This window comes from Chanos chanos, chromosome 4 (assembly GCF_902362185.1).
Source record: "Chanos chanos chromosome 4, fChaCha1.1, whole genome shotgun sequence".
In the NCBI taxonomy this organism is placed as follows: Eukaryota; Metazoa; Chordata; class Actinopteri; order Gonorynchiformes; family Chanidae; genus Chanos; species Chanos chanos.
Genome location: NC_044498.1, coordinates 23698959 through 23715737, shown reverse-complemented (window position 1 = coordinate 23715737; position 16779 = coordinate 23698959). Strand labels below are relative to the sequence as shown.

At 39.3% G+C, this 16779-nt stretch overlaps 1 protein-coding gene across 1 annotated transcript in view; it reads right to left on the bottom strand.

Moving 5' to 3' along the window:
- Window positions 1-16779, bottom strand: part of lrp1ba (low density lipoprotein receptor-related protein 1Ba) — a 168709-nt gene that overhangs the window by 138116 nt on the left and 13814 nt on the right. Inside the window, exons 3-7 of the mRNA XM_030772190.1 lie at window positions 16328-16465; window positions 5770-5889; window positions 4866-4994; window positions 2246-2503; window positions 257-419 (exon numbers count right to left, since the gene is read on the bottom strand). Coding sequence (XP_030628050.1) covers window positions 257-419; window positions 2246-2503; window positions 4866-4994; window positions 5770-5889; window positions 16328-16465 — 808 coding nt within the window. The remainder of the gene's footprint in view (window positions 1-256; window positions 420-2245; window positions 2504-4865; window positions 4995-5769; window positions 5890-16327; window positions 16466-16779) is intronic.

The following is a 16779-nucleotide window of genomic DNA, read 5'->3' as shown; positions in this document are numbered from 1 at the left end:
AAGAAAAATCCTAGCGGATCCTAGCAAATGGGAGTTGATCATTTTATTGCGCATATATATATATATATATATACACACACACACACACGCAGACACACACACGCATATATATGTGTGTGTGTGTCTGTGTGTGTGTATGTATATATGTATATGGGCAATAAAATTGTCAACTCCCATCCAAAGCTATTACAAAGCTTTCATTCAAAGGTTTGCATGCAGGCGTACAGGGCAAGGGTGCAATCTCACACTAACTCACCCCATCAGTGGGTCCAAGGCGATCCCTTTGGGGTTCTGAAGATCCAGGTCTATAATGGTAACACAGGTACCATCCTGCTCACTACATACAAATATTCTGTCACTGATTCTGTCCACAAAGTAGACGTTGCCAGTCAGCCAATCAATAGCCAAGTGTTCCACATCTGTTGGTCGAGAGAAAAAATACAAGATGAAGACAGAAACACATATTCTACAGTTGGCATTTATGCACACTGCTTCATGTGGGGTTCTTTTAACAGACACAATTTTAAGCAGGACGGACAAGATTTCACAGTGAGACATCCATGTACTTTTCTCAGCTGTGTTATTGTTAATAATGAATTATCTAAATGTTCACGCCAAACCCTAAACCCTTCATTGTTTTTCTGTGTTACAAAGAGTCTGCTTTTAACTCACATCAGCATGTAAAGGATTTAAATCACATTCATACTTTCAAGTGGTGTCAAATTACGAGATGAAAGCACTGCCCCTCCCCCCCATAAGTTGAATGGTAGCTTAATTAGATCATCTTAACCCTGTGACACAAGCTCTCTTCATTAAATCCAAATTAAACAGGTCATGTTGAATAAAATCGGAGATGAAAATTTGATTAATTGCACACTTTCAGTGCAGGTTCATTAGTGAATGGACTGCATGCTGCCATGCACACAAAGTTCGTAGTGAACTTCAAAAGCCGTTTAAAATTGCCAAGAACACTTGTTTAAAACACTGCTCAGGATGCTAATGCCAAACATAACAGAATCATCAAAGAGAAACGGTGTCCTGGTCTATGTCCTAGAGTGTTTGTTTGTGTGAAAGAGAGAGACACTAAGTTTCAGTATGAGGCTGCTACACTGATGTGATAGTAATTTGAACCTAATTCACCCTCAGGGGATTCATGTTGGTCTTTAATGTCTCGGGCCAGGAAAATGTTCAGGACTTCATTTGAACTGTCAGTCATACGGCTGATCAACAGTGTCATAAATTTATTGGGCATAGCGTCTTATGAATACAGATATACATAACACATTTTACATGCATTTAGGAAGCATCAAAAGGTTTACATAATTCCTTATTTTTGGCATTAATAAACTTAGAAACAAGGTAGTGATGATATTGTACATTACAGGAGTTTTGCGGCCCACTATGAGACATTTTAGTTCTGTACATGCAAGCCTGTGTGTGTGTGTGTGTGTGTGTGTGTGTGTGGCACACCATAACATCTAAGACGCTGCATGTTATACAAGTGCTTTGAAGGCTGTTATGATAGGAATTTGTATATCTGATTCATTGTGGATACTACATTCAAAGGGAACTAATAATCAGAATTAAAACCATGTTAAATAAAATATTAAAGAAAGAGAAATAAAGCTAGTGTATTAGCACTGAGGGCTAATCAGTGCATTGTTGCTTTGTATAATTTCAAAATTCCAGTGTACTTTGTAATACTGCACATTAAGTCCAGTCCTGGCTGATGATTTTAAGGATAAGACTGACCTGAGGAATAAGGACATATTTATCAGAATTTCATGAAATGATCTGACATTGATCTTAACCTTGTACTGAACTTCACCTCTATGTATGAAGATAAAGACAAATATGAATGAATACAAAGTCAAAGGCTGCAAAAGGACTCGGTCATTAAAGTTTCTGACATCAGAACCTTGACGAATGTGATTATACAAATTTCTGAGAGGAGCCCTTCTAAAGACGTAAAAGAGAATACATGCACACACAGAGAAACACACAGACACACACACACACACATACACACACTGTTTCATGTGAAAATCCTAATAAAACTGTGTTTAAATGAAATTGTGATTATTTAACTTGGATGCAAACACACAATGCCCCCTAACACAAACAAACACACACACAGACACACACACACACACACACACACACACACACACACAGGCACACACGCACTATAACATCTCCAAACAAAGTTATAACCTAAACCATTGACATAAAACGACTGGCTTACTCTGTATGTTCTGTCCGACCCGTATGTGGCGAGGTTCAGAGAGCCCTTTAAGTTTGGTCATCTTGGCACACCACAGCTGCCCTGCTGACTCACTGCTGGAGAGCCAACACAGCGTCTCTTCTCCATGGCTGAAGTCCAGAGTGCGAATCCCGCTCATGTCCACTGACCTCAGGTTAGGCACAGAGGATCCATTAAGATAGGTGACTGTCATAGAGTCAAGATTAGCAATCAGCAACACTGGAGCTTTGTCCCCGGGTTCTGGAAGAAAGGAAACACCAAGATGGATGTTTACACAATCAAATTAACTCTGTTCATTACAGCTTGCTGTGCTATCCTGGAGGTGATATAAGCCTGGATCTGACAGAGATTAATCAGCTCAGACAACATAAATATTGTTCACTGATAGTATCGGATGACTGTTTCTCATTTCATTCAATAATCCCACACAACAAGAAACAAATTATCAACACATCATTTTTCAAAGGCTAAAAAGCATTAAGACACATAATACAGGTAGAAAGGCAGTTAAATAAAGCTCAGCTGAAAGGTGATCTTTGAGCAATGCTCTAGAGGCAACGTCTTTGTGGTCTAAAACCTATGAGAGAGTGTTTTACAGCAATAAGTAATAGCATGCAGTAAGGGCAAGTGTAGTTGCTGGGAGACATGGAGAGCCCAGTTCAGCAGGACAAGCTCAGATTTATCCCCCGCAATCCGCCACAGTTTAGCACACAATGGGCCTGACTAATGCACGTCATAAATCACGTTTCCCCCCTCTTTGTAAAAAAAAAAAATGCTTTTCTCTTATCTCCTGACATCTACTCTTCCCTCTCGGCGTCTGCTCCCCTTGATCTGCTCCTTCTCTGTGGAGGGAAATTGGATCCACCACCTGGAAATGATTCTGGCAAAATCCATTTAAGCATCTCTGTTCAGAGACTCTATCGCACACAAGAGATACAAGAAGTAATTCACAGAAATTGACAGAAATCGCTGGTAAACGTTGTATTTTGGATCACAATATTGGTATCGGGGGTTTAGTTATATACAGATTTTTTTTTCTTTTTATCATTGCATGACTTCAGAGCTTGGCAATGCATTAAAACTCCATCATAGGAAAATATGAAAAAAAAAAAAAAGTCTGATTATTACCACTGAAATTCAACAGTGTGCATGTCTGTGTGCATGTTTGTGTGTGTGTGTGTGTGTGTGTGTATGTTCTTGTTTGTTTCTTTCTTTTCTTCTTTTGTTCTTTGTTTCTTTTTTAAAATCTAAGTTGAGTTTCTGATGGTGAGTTTGAAGTCTAGTCCTGTCTATAGAGCTATTTCATCTGCTCGTGGTAGGAGAGCTGTCAGATGGAGTGAAAAGCAGAGTTTCAGTCAGCTTTCCATCAGAGTACACGGCATCAGGCCTCCGGCAATCTCCAACAAACTGCATCCAAACACACACTGAGAGACACATGCTCTGGCCTTTACCAAGCTTTAAGTGACCATTCAATACACTTCAATACACTTTTTTAAAAAAAATAAATAAATAAGAAAGACTGGTGTATCAGTTTCTAGATAGACAACAAACTTTCTCATCAGGACCCCATGAATCAAACTACACAATAATATTTTACATGACCATCAGCAATGGCCATTTCTACCAGTTGTGTCACCTAGCATGTGGACCTGTCATAAATTCCTTCGCTGAATTCTTTTAACAGAGAGACAAGCCTATTCACACATGAGATACTCAGTAGCAGAGCAATCTGGTTGAATTTAGCTTCATTATAAACTTCAGGACAGAGTTGGGGTTTTTTTGTTGTTGTTTTTGTTGTTGTATTTTTTTTTTTGCACCACACCAAATGAACATACCACACTGTAATTAGATGTGAAATCATTATTATAAATTGCACAGACTGCCTCATGAAGCCTGGGGGTGGGGGTTGGGAGGGGCTCACTCACTCTTCATTAAGTCCTAACTTATTTATCTCACAGTCTTCCCACACACCTGTGCTCCTTACCTCATTTGCATTCTGACGACTTCAAACATAAATGACAGTCAAAGTTTGGTTTTACAGTGAAATATATCAAATCTCATTGTAAAGAGCGACCCCCCCCCAACACATTGCCCTCCTTCTGTCCACATGCCTTTTCCACACTAAAAGTCATATCTGGTCAGGCCAAGTCTTTAAGGTTTATGCTACTTCTCTTCCATATGAGACTTGCAGTCTATGGGAAACCTCATTCTGAGGTTGGTTTCAGGACAAAGGCTTCCAAATTCATAAGTATTAAAACACACACACACACAAGCAAACATGCATATTACATTTAGAGTTTACTAACTGGTATTAACTTACAATCACTTTACTATATGTTTACTATATCATATTACTTTATTATTCATTATATTACAAATTGTTTATAACAACTTCATAACAAGTTATAAACACTGTATAAACACTTTAGGAAAAAACAAACAAACAAACAAAAAACTCCGGTCAAACTTTTAAATTCCTTGTCTTTTGTTAGTTTGGTTTTCATCTTCTACTGCACATTTGTGGTGATAATGAGATGTATGTAAAATATATATGCTTATTAGGCAGCAGTCCAAAAATAACCTTTATGATGTATTGTCTCACCGTGTTTGGCTTTGCAGGACCTTCTGTTGTGCTGCAGGATGTAGCCTTCGGTGCAGCTGCAGTGATACGAGCCATAGGCGTTCAGACAGGACTGACTGCACATCCCATACACCGCGCATTCATCATAGTCTACACACACAACACCACACTCTTTTACTGCACATGCTCAGACTTGACCCAAATACATTACATTCATTTAAGTGCAGTCCAACAACGCCGTCCCTACTTATGCCTTTATGAATATGGAAATATGCCATGCAGATTATGCATGTACAGTGAGTACAGTACCAGGTGATGTGTAGAGGACTTGTAACTTATACATAAATTATGTGGTTACGGTAATGAACAGACAATTTTTAGAATAAAAAATAACTAGAGGGCAGATTGGACACCTTTAGGGTTAGAGTTATTGTAGAAATGTGATCTACAGCCTACCATAGCTTAAACTGTGTCCCATCCTTAATTTCACTGGTAATCCTGCTGTGAACCAGCTATGCTGCCACTAGTCATTGTTAGAGCTGCATAACTCCTCTGATGGGAGATTGACAGAGAGTCTTCGGTTTCACTGCACATGTTTAAATTGCTTCATTGCAACAGAAATAACCAAATTAACCTGCCGTATCGACATGGGCAGGGAAACTAAACGGCATTACCTCCAGAGAGAAAGGCAGAGCCAGAGAGAGAGAGAGAGATGGAGAGAGAGAGAGAGAGGTGTGCATTGTTTGGACTGGAGCACATTTCAGTACCCCGGAGAAAAACAGTGAATATTTGCTGTATGATCTAGCACTGCTATCACATTTCAGTCAAATAGTGTTTTAGATTCAAATAGGGATCATAACCTGGTGTGTTTATGTTGGTGGGAAACGTGCGTAAGTCACCATGCTCTCTAGAACGGCAGACTCACCTCTGCATGTTCTCCCGTCCTCCTTCACTTCGAATCCATCACCACAGAAACATGTCGTGCCATTCCTCATGATCGCACAGCTGTACTCACACCTTAATTCACGACAGCTCCCTGATAACTCTGTAAACAAAACACACAGGAAACAAACAAATAAACAAACAAACAAAAAACAATGAAAAAGCGGTACATAGTTCGTATTGATATCAAGTCTGATGCTCTTTGAAGAAAGTGCAATGTATACGAGAGAAAAAACTGTATCAGGTCAGTTATTAAGTTGTATTAATTACAGGCTAGCGTGCTGAAAAACAATCATTTGTGAATAATGTCCTTTCATTTCTAAGAAATCAGTAGAGGATAGTGTGTCACTTTAGTTGCCTTTGATAAATAGATTAATCAAACTTGACAAAACTGTTAAAAAAGAAAGAAAAGTTCACTGAAAGAGTGGTGTCTTTCAGGATGATGAATGCCGGGAGCAGATAAAGTCTTGTGACAGGAACATAATTCTGCTGTTAGAAGTTAGTGCCTCTTGAAGACCTCCTCCTCAGTGACATTAATGCAGAGTACAGCGCAACCAGAGGTATCTGTCCATACACAGCCGTAAACAGAAAATTTACGCTCCTCTTTGTGATATTTATCACCTGAACAGCGCTTAGCGTTTATAATGATAGACGTTCTTCCAAGAGCAGTCCCACAGCCGCCCACTGCTGGAAAAACTCCCTCACTTCCCCTTGTATTCATCGATCCCTGAACCAGCTGAAAAATCACAGTGATTTACAAGTGCTTGCACAACACAGGCTGCAATCAATTTTAATAAGGTCAATATCAATAACTTATTTCATATGTTAGTATTACCACTGAAACGCCTGGCAGGTCACCTTGTGAGAATTATTGTATTGTTACTAACAAACAAATAAACAAACAAACAAAAACAAAAAGAAAGACAGAAAGAAAGAAAGAAAGAAAGAAAGAAAGAAAGAAAGAAAGAAAGAAAGAAAGAAAGGCCATTATATGGGCCATTCTGCCGACTCGGTGCCATTTGAATGTTGTATCTTTTCAAAATTAAACTTCATTCTTTATCTTTTTTCAGCACTACATCTAATAACACACATGTTTAACTATTCAAAATGTGTAATGGTCCAGTTTATTTATTTTTTTACAAGGTTCTAAATGGAAGATGGTTGCATTTTTTTCAGTCCTGTTACCAAAACTCTTACAGCTGTTTAAATATCAGTTAAAAGTCCTGCCAATTAATTTCTTCGTTGTTCCCTCAATAAAATGGGTATTTTAAAGAAATAATTGGTTACGTGTATTTTTTTTAAAAAACAAAAAAACATTTTTTATTTTTAAGGGAGACCCCAACCTCAATTTTTATCAAAAATCTATCATGTGATTTAACAAACAGTTGTTTAGATGAGGCACCAAACATAATTGAAAAATAAGTGGTTTATCTTTTTTTATATATAAAAAACTATTAATTAACAGGAATGAACATTTGGTAACAGGGATGAGCATTGAGTAACAGGAATGAGTGCTAGTGTGTGTGAGAACAACTGGATGTCACAGAGCTTTTTTCAATTAAGCAAACATAAAACAGAGGTGACAATATTTGGCAAAAAATACCTTAGTCTAAATAACAACATAAAAGTAGTAACAACTGTGTGTGCATCCTTTTGTATGAGTGTGTGTGCGTGTATGTGAGCGTGTGCTTTTGCGTATGCATATGAGGTATAATTCCTCCCCCTGCAGCATGTGTGTCTGGCTCCTGCCTCTCCACAGTATGGGTTCTCCATATTCCTCTACAAAAGGCAAGAAAAACAACAAATACAAAAAGCTAGCCATATTAAGCATGTCCTCAGATCTCTACATTGACTACCAGTACCTAAGCCGCCATTCTTGATGGTCGTAACAAATTTTCAAATGGGAGCCTTGAAAGTCGAAGTGGAGAAGGGGTCCATGTGGACAGCACTTGGACATGGGTTACTCGATCCTAAGAGATAGGCGAACATTGTTCCGAAAGAACAGGCCTCTGGCCTCTGTCACACCCCAACGATCAAAAGGGAGTTTGGGTAAGATTCCAGAACCCAGGCGTGTGGAGAGGGCGGCTGTGCAAAGCCAGCCAGTGCGGTAACGCAAACGAACCTGGATACGTTGGCAGGGACCCCGGGAAGAATTCTCCTTTTTTTGAAAGGCAGGGTGCCCTGGAATGGGTTTGCCCTGAGACAGGGACCCACGCCCTGGAAAATGTCATGTTTTTAGTGGAGTCTGGTGTAATTCTTGCGCTGGGCCATAGTCATATCTGCATCAGGTCTCCAAGGTGAGCAGCTTCTGGCATGTTGAAATAAAGTGGGATCGTATGACTTTAGAGGGGGGGGGGGGGGGGGGTTCCAAAGGGGGGAATGTGTCAGAGTGACTGAGTTAAAACCTGGGGACATGACTAAAATGTATATTTTAACTAACATATTAAGAATTTCCGATGACAGAATGTATTTTATGTCTAAATTGGAAATACAGTCACATAAATATACAAAAAATTAGATTTCTGAAGGATTCTAATTATTATATTTCATAGTTAAGTATAGTGTAGAGTGTATATACAGTGGGGACAGGCTAAAATCCTGTTTTTTCAGCGTTCTAGGTTGTTTTTGTTAAGGTTATATGTGATGTAACTTCAAATTGCAATTAGGACAAAGTGTAGGACACTTTGCTTGATAATATAATATACTATACAGATCCTTTTCATGCATGTTCATCCATGTGATGCCCTGGGGATGGAAAAGGCACCGATTCGGCGGAATGGCCTGTAAATATATATGTGTGTGTGTATGTGTGTATATATATATATATATATATATATATATATATATATATATATATATATATTAGTATTGTGAGCTCTACCCAAAAATTATTTTATTTGCATTGATAGACTAAACTAACAAAATGTACAAAAAATGCAAAAGTCCCCCCCCCCCCCAAAAAAAAAAAAATTCCACAGCCCAACTGTCCAAAAGCTTCTGAGCTGTGTTTAATTTCCCAAGGAGCAGAGCGGCTTTACTGACCAATCAGCAGCAGGGACTTGTGCTGAGTGCAGTTTCCTCTGATGAGGCTTAGAGAAGGGCCAGTTTGGCCACTCTTAGTGCGAGACTTAAGGGGTAAAATGATGCATTACATATTTCTCTAATATGCAGAAAACTTTAACTGCTTTACACTGGGGACTTAATCCCATAATCCTAAAGAACTGGTTTAAGTAGTTTAACTGAATGCTGAATACATTTGAATCAATATACATAAAACCACAGAATGCTCTGGAGTTCCAGTGTAACAGAACAGAAACTGATGTAATACAATTACTGAAATATGCATATTCCCATGGAATATGACCAAAAAAAACCCCATTCAAGTCCTAATTAGTCTGTACTGTACCAATGTACCAATTTTTCAGACAGGACTCCTCTGAAGAGGATTATACACCTATGCACATACATTAGGAACATTTTTTGCCTGTGCACTTGACAGACTCTTCAGAATATGAACAGACTGTCATGCTTTCTTTTCATTGCATTATTTCGAAATCATAAATAGCGAGACGTTACGTTAAAACTGTTGTCTGGAATCCATGAGATTCCAGACCGAACAGACATTTAAGAAGCATTCATAAAAAACTTCAAAATACATCCAACAATCATAACGTTTTGAATAGTGATTCCTTTCATATCTCACACTGTGCACTAGACTCCACTATAAAGTATTTAGACAGAAATAATTTATTTACAGCGGCCAAAATGTGTTGGAAAACAGAGTGAGACTATCATTTACCCTAAATATGGTGTTAAATCAGCTCGCACACAGAGGGGCAAAAAAACAATGGCGTTTCTGAGTGAAACTGATGTTTCGCATGGCTGAGTTGGCTATTCTCTGCCTTTATGATGCATACTAATCGAGTCTGACTACGAAAGAGACCATTAAAGTAGGAGCTCAGGCAGACAGTGCTGCTTCCCTGCACTGGGGGGGGGTTCGGTAGCTTTCTATCTGTACTGCTCCAGCTCTCTTCCCCCTCTGGCTGTGTGTGCCCGCATGGGGACACTGATACCCTGCACACAATGACTGGGAAGGGAAGTCAATAAAGCGCTGTGCCAACAGGGGTCCTGAGACGAGAGCAATCCACGACACTGCCAGGTGCCTTCACAGCAATCCAAGGCCAGTGAGCAAACTCTGAAGCTCAAGGCCGATTACTCAGGCCCCAGTCTCTGGTCCCATACAGAGAAACCCTCTATGGGGTGGTGGAAGAAGAGGAAAGACTCAACAGGAAACCATAGGAATAGAAAGTAGAGTGGTGTAGTCTTTTGACAGTGCTATTACTCAAATGCTATGGGATCACCTAAAACCCCCCCGTCATTAGGGCGGCCAGCCCCCTCCGGGGGTGCGGGACTGGCACCCCATCATCGATGAAAGATGATTCTCAGAAACTCGGTAGGTGGGTGACCAGAGAGCCGTAGTACAAACAGAAAAGCCTCCTTTATAAATATAGATACAAACCGTGGGACGCTGTCAGAGACCAAACTACTTTGTCAGTTAGGGAAAAACAAGATGAACAACGGAGTTTGTGCACCACGCTTCTACAGCTAGAGTTTTGACGTTCCACAGAATACAATTTTCTCTAATCCAATGTAAGCTAACCTGACCATGTTAATCATTCAGTGAGCAGATGGGAGATGCGTTTTATGTACGTAAACACAGTTTCTGAATACAAGAATACGTTACAATCAAGTTCAATAAAACTGCTAGACATTTCGATGAAGCACTGGAAAAAAACCCAAAAAAACACACAAATTGTCTAAGTAACGAAAATAAAACAGGCAACAGTGAAACTGGAGATGTAACTGAGATACATAATAAAAGAGAGAAACGGCAAAAGCTGGAGATGTAAGTGTGATTCAGGACTGGCTGGGTTTCACGTCTAATCAACACCTCTTACCTGACAGATGTAATCAGATGTATCCAGTCTCCAAGACACAACAGAGAAACCACATTAGCCAGCTTAGCTCAAGCCAAGGGAGAGTAATAAGGCCCAGAATGGGATAACTGAATACAATGACAGAAAGCACAAACTTAGACTAGCCTCTCTTTTTCTCCTACCCTGGCTGTTGTTATTTAGTACAGCCAGGACAATTTAACCGTAGGAAATAGTGGGTGGCAGAGAATGTTTTATTAAATTGGAGAAACTACAGATGTTCAGAGTGATAACAATCTGCTAATGAGGATTATCAACAATGTCATCCAATTTAGAGAACAGAGAACAAAAGAGAAAAAAAATGTGAGGATATGTTTAAATATTTCCTCAAGTACATGAGTGCAAGCAGTCTCTCATTCTCAAATTCTGATTAAGAGCATCAAAACCTTGTCTCCACTGGGATATTCCAAACCAAAGAAACAAACAAAAAAAAAAACAGGGAAATGAAGGCCAAATGGAGCTTGTCATCCTTTCTTTGGAGACCTTTTTGTAAGTGGACAAATTACACTCCTGAATCACTGTACCTTATTATAAAGCTCTAGAGAGGGACATTCACTTTGACATTTCCTTAGCTGAATGTTAGCTGAACTTTGGAAGGGGAGTAGAGTGGAGGATTAGCTCACCAGAAAACTTGAATTCACGTTTGACACGCAGACACGACTAAGGTCGGCAAATCACTCAAAATGGGTCTCAATTCTTGGCCCACTTTTAAACTGAGGTAACAAATGAAAATAAAAAGGAGGAGGGTCTATTTAGATCAATCAGTTCAAAGTGGAAAGGAGGGAATGGCAGTGTGTCAGTGGGTTTTGAGATATAAATGCTGCAGGAAGGGTGATCGGTACATGCCTTTGACTTTGACATGAAGTCCAACAAAAGAGCAAAAGAGCAAGAGATTTGAGTAGAACAGCATATAAAAGCCCATTGTAATTCCCACCAAAGCTTTTTTTCTATTTCCAGTTTCATCTGCCTTTTATTTAATTTACGGTACAGGACAATGTATATTGTTTGGCACAATTCCTTGTATTCATCAGTGACAGACAATGCGGCATCGGAACGGAACAAGCATTTCATTACTTCCAGTAACACAAACAAATTCAGTGCAAGGCCCTTTCCGTCTTACAATACTGTGTTAGCAACACGTCTTGTTAGCACTAATCTGAAAAATTCAAAGCAGAAAGTTCCGGTGTATCCAAGGTTGTGTTCTGCTGTGCCTTTCAAAAGTATGCCAACAAACAAATATGTGAAAGGCATTGAGAGAAAAATAAAAACTACTGCCTTACTCCGCCTGGGAGAAAAATCAAACAAGAAAGAAAAAAAAGAAAGAAGGAATGAATCACTGAAGTAGCAAGGCCACCAAAAAGAAAAGCAAAACCACCTGTTATTTTGCTTAAACATTTACACAGCAGAATAAAACAGTCTTTGCCTAATCTTTGTCAGATGTGTACAAAGAATACTTTCCTCTTCCTTTCATATGCTGCGGTATAGCAGTCTATGTGCGCTCTGAGATCTGCTTGAATTTTTGGTCGTGCTGCTCCAGCTCTTGAACTTTCTTGCAATCTTTCATTCTTTATCAACTACTCTTTAATACTATTACTGGTGTCTCTAAACAGAGTTAAGGTTTAAATGCACATCATAACTCATTGCAGGAACATAGTGGATTCTGTCAGTTATGTGGAGAACAGCTGTACAAACACAAATGAAGAACATTTTGAGACCACAGTCTATAAGATCATCTGAATTCACATCCACAAACAGGTAAGGACAAAGAACAGCTAAAATCACATTCCAAAGCAGCATTAAAGTATCAAAATATTGCTGACATACACACAGATAATTCAGACACTTTGATAGGCTCTGAACAGACAGAATATGGTGACAGAAAATCAAAGACATGTCTGGATGAATGCAGGTCACCTAAGAGACAGCAGCTGCATTCCGCAGCAATAGAAGCTAGCTCTCATCATTAATACGTTAATAACAGCCTTGTGTGTCTCCGATGATTCATTTTCCCTCAACACAATGTAAAAGCTGAACTCCCAGGTTGAGAGCAGAGGTGAATGTACCTTACATCTGGACTGAGAAGTTCTGAGAAATTCTAATTAAAAAAAAAAAAAAAAAAAAATTCAGGTCTTTACAGTGTGTGCGTGGGGGGGGGGGGCACAGAGACAGAGAGAGAGAGAGAGAGAGAGAGAGAGAGAACAAAGACTAGAGAGACAGGCTTATGAAGAAAATATTAGAACTGCTGGATTCAAGTTAAAAAGCATTTCCTTAGTAGCATAACATTGAGGAAGTGTTGACTATAGCAGTTATAACAGGAGATTACATCTCAGCCACTGAAATGGATGGATGTCAAATTGTTGAATTTTAGCTTTCAGGCAAAGCCATTCTGAATCATCTTGATGAAAATCAATAGTGTCCTCAGTGTGTGTAAGCTTTTCATAGAAATGTAGTCTCTGGGACAGCAAAGCTGACATTCAAAGACAGAAAATCAAAGTGTATATAAACACTTTTGATACGTAGGTCAGTATGCAACTGAAATTGCCTATTAAGGACTATTGTTATCTGGACTGAGAAATATGGATCAATATGGAACAACCATATAATTTGACAGATTATTACAATAAAGAGTTTATTCGGACTAACAAAAGTCACGCTTTAGATGTGTGTGTGTGTGTGTGTGTGTGTGTGTGTGTGTGTGCGAGACAGACAGAGGGAGAGAGAGAGAGAGAGAGAGAGAGAGAGAGAGAGAGAGAGAGAGAAACTAACTAATCAAATGTGTGAATATGTATTACACATTTTTTTACCCTCTGGTGTATGTTTGGTTATTGGTTTCTTCTAACTTCTTCTAAGTTCCTCATTTCACACTTCATATCTACTCCTTCTGTTTTCATTCTGTTTTCAAGTGAATAACAGAATATAAAATACTTATTTACATAATCTAAAAATACACTGTGTGTGGGGGAGAAAAGAAAAGAAAGTAATCTAGGGTGGGAGGGGTTCCTGCCATGAACAACTATAGTGTTTTCCTTTCCTCTAATTCTCCAGTGTACAAGCAATGGTCATCTGCGAGCTGGTACCATTTCTCACTGACAGAAAGATACAAACAGATACTGCAACACACACACACACACTCAGACACACAGACACAAACATAGACAACAAGCAGCATGGTAGAAATCCCAAAGAATAAAACATACTCAAGAGTGTGTGTGAGTGTGTGTGTGTGTGTGTGTGTGTGTTTGATTGTCTTTCATTTCAGAAACTACTACACTTGCTCCACTCAGTTATTTCCCTGTTGTCTAGAATAAAAGTATAAAATGTATAGCGAAATCACAAATGGTAAATAACCGCTACATGGTCTGCATAGTAATTACTAAAAGTGTTTCCATTCAGTTCAACCTCCATTCATTTTGGCCTCAGTCAGAAAATAAAAACAGTATGGAGAGACTTATTCATGATGTGGTCATCTTTGGACTAGCCAACTGTGTTCAAAATCAAAGCAAAGTGATTTTATTTATTTTTTAATATATCTTTCATCACGGTTGAATTAATCACTCCTGCAGTTTTTTTTTCTTTCTGTTTTTGCAGAATATAATTTCAGCAGAACTGTGGGTCTTAGTTATAGTGTAAAGGTATGAATAATTCATACTGTAGGTTTGCTTTTCTTCATGCGGTCAGTGTTCCAAAGGTGCTTCGTCTGATTTGTCATGTATATTCATGCACAGGGAGAGACAGAGACAGAAAGAGAGAGTGAGAGAGAGAGAGAGAGAGAGAGAGAGAGAGAGCGAAAAACTTTCTATTTGCCCAGTTGGCTTCATAAAACTCACTCTTCCTCCTCCTCCTCCTCTTCCTCCCACAGACAGCCCCACCCCCACCCCTTTCCGACCCCTGTCCTAGATTCAGCCAGCACACAGAATCATGGCAGAGATAAACTCCGGAGAGATCATGGGGCACATGTTCAGAAATGACAGTCTAACCACTCATAGTCATTACCAGTCAGGTTCCAGGGAAGACTCCTCATTTACCACAACTGTAATACGAACTGTAATACGAATGTAATACATTCATACGAACAAAAAAAAGAACAAAACAAAAAAGAAGAAAAGAAGCAGGACATAGGAGGCACAGAGAGAGAGACCGAGAGAAATAGAACTTACCAGAGAGAGAGAAAAGTGGTATTTCTCTCATGCTCCCTGATCCCTTCCCCTCCCCATCTCTCTGTTTTTCATGTGATCAGGGTGATTAGCTTGAAATCCGACCAAGACAGTACCACAGCGTGTAATATCAACAATATATGGTATGCATTCCACGGTGTCAAGATTTATGATACGTGATGGAGGGGGAAAACGTTTTCTTGTACGACAGTTAGTGAGAGAATGGGCTGACATGTGTTTTTTACGGTTCAAACCAAGGTGAGAGTGATAAATGTCCCCATATGCTCATTTTATAAGAGTCATAATTAAATACATATATTCTGCCGACAGGAACAATGAACCTAATGGCTTCTCTGTATCCCAGATTACTCTCTTGCAATCCATCACCATGGCAGCAAACTTTGGGCATTAATCAGTCAATAGCTTTCATGGACCACATCGTTCTCTCACTCTTAGCATTATTTAGTGCATGTGAACACAGCTATGCTTGAATCAGTGAACCTGGATAAGACCTGGCTTCTAATGCACTGAATTACAGAAACAATTTCTTAGCCTTAAACCCATTTTTTTTTTCAGACAAAGCACACATAAGCAAATTGACCAAGTCTCAAGGCGCACCACTTTCTCAGAGCCCAAGAAACAAACAAATATATATGTAAATCTTCCCGTAGCTGTTCCTGAGGAGCGTGTTACTCGACACCTCTGGCTTTCCTGCTGTCTATACATGTTCACGGCTGCTATGAAGACAATAGGGATGGAGATGGTGGTGGAACAGCTAGGACCATTTGGTTTGAAAAATCTATCCGTTTTGTCGGCAGATCTATGGGTATGGGCTGGCTGACTACTACTATGATCTGCAGTCATCATGACAATTAAAAATGAATCATCTCTCACATGTTTATAATTGCATAATCATGAAATGCTAACATTTCAGGTACCCTTTCCAGATTTTAATTTGAGCAGTATTGATTTAATAGTTCTTAACTTTAAAGATGAATTTTATCAGTTTTCCCCAGTTTGAAATCGTTTCAGAGATTTTTATTTCACAACATTTTTCAGATTTTCATTTTTTTTCAGATTCTCACAAAACGGTCTGAGACAGCTTCAGTCTTTCTTGGAGCTGTTACCTGAAGTCCACACCATTTGATGCCTTAAATAGAAAGAACTTGGCTATCAGTATTTTTCTCAGAAAATTCTGTGTAGTGCAAGTATGACTTGTTAGTCTATTGTAGTAGTTTTCTCAAACCACTTTCCAAAAGTTTTGAGGTCCATGTCCTGAAGAAAAACACAATCTCATAGGTCATATTGCTTGACGGTCTTTCAGCTGTTCAAATAAATTCAAGGTCAAAGCTGAGGCAATTTTCATCACACAAATATGTCAAAATGAACAAACCTCGACAGTGAACACCCTCGTCATAGCCATCCTCGCAGTCTGCCACTCCGTTACAGAGTCTGCTGAAGTGAACGCACTCCTGTGTGCCGATGCATTGCATATGATTCAGAGGGCATCTAACCAGCACTTCCTGCGAGCCTAGAGGAAAGGGGAAAAAGGACAGTTACAAACAAAACATCTGCAGTTCCCTCACATCTCAGTGCCTCACCCCTGGGTGCTAAGAGTTTCCCCAAAATATTTCTAAACCACATGGTTCAAGAACACATGCCCAGCTACAACACAAAGGTCAGAGGAAATTCACTGTCTTCAGCTGTATCCTAATTTACTCACAAAAGCGTCCGAGTAATTTTCAATTATCCTCTGTCTCTCGCATTTATGCTGCTGCCGATTGGATTTTGATGATAAAATGAATGCACAGGAAGTTGCTGTAGTGTCAAAGGAAGTCCTTGTAA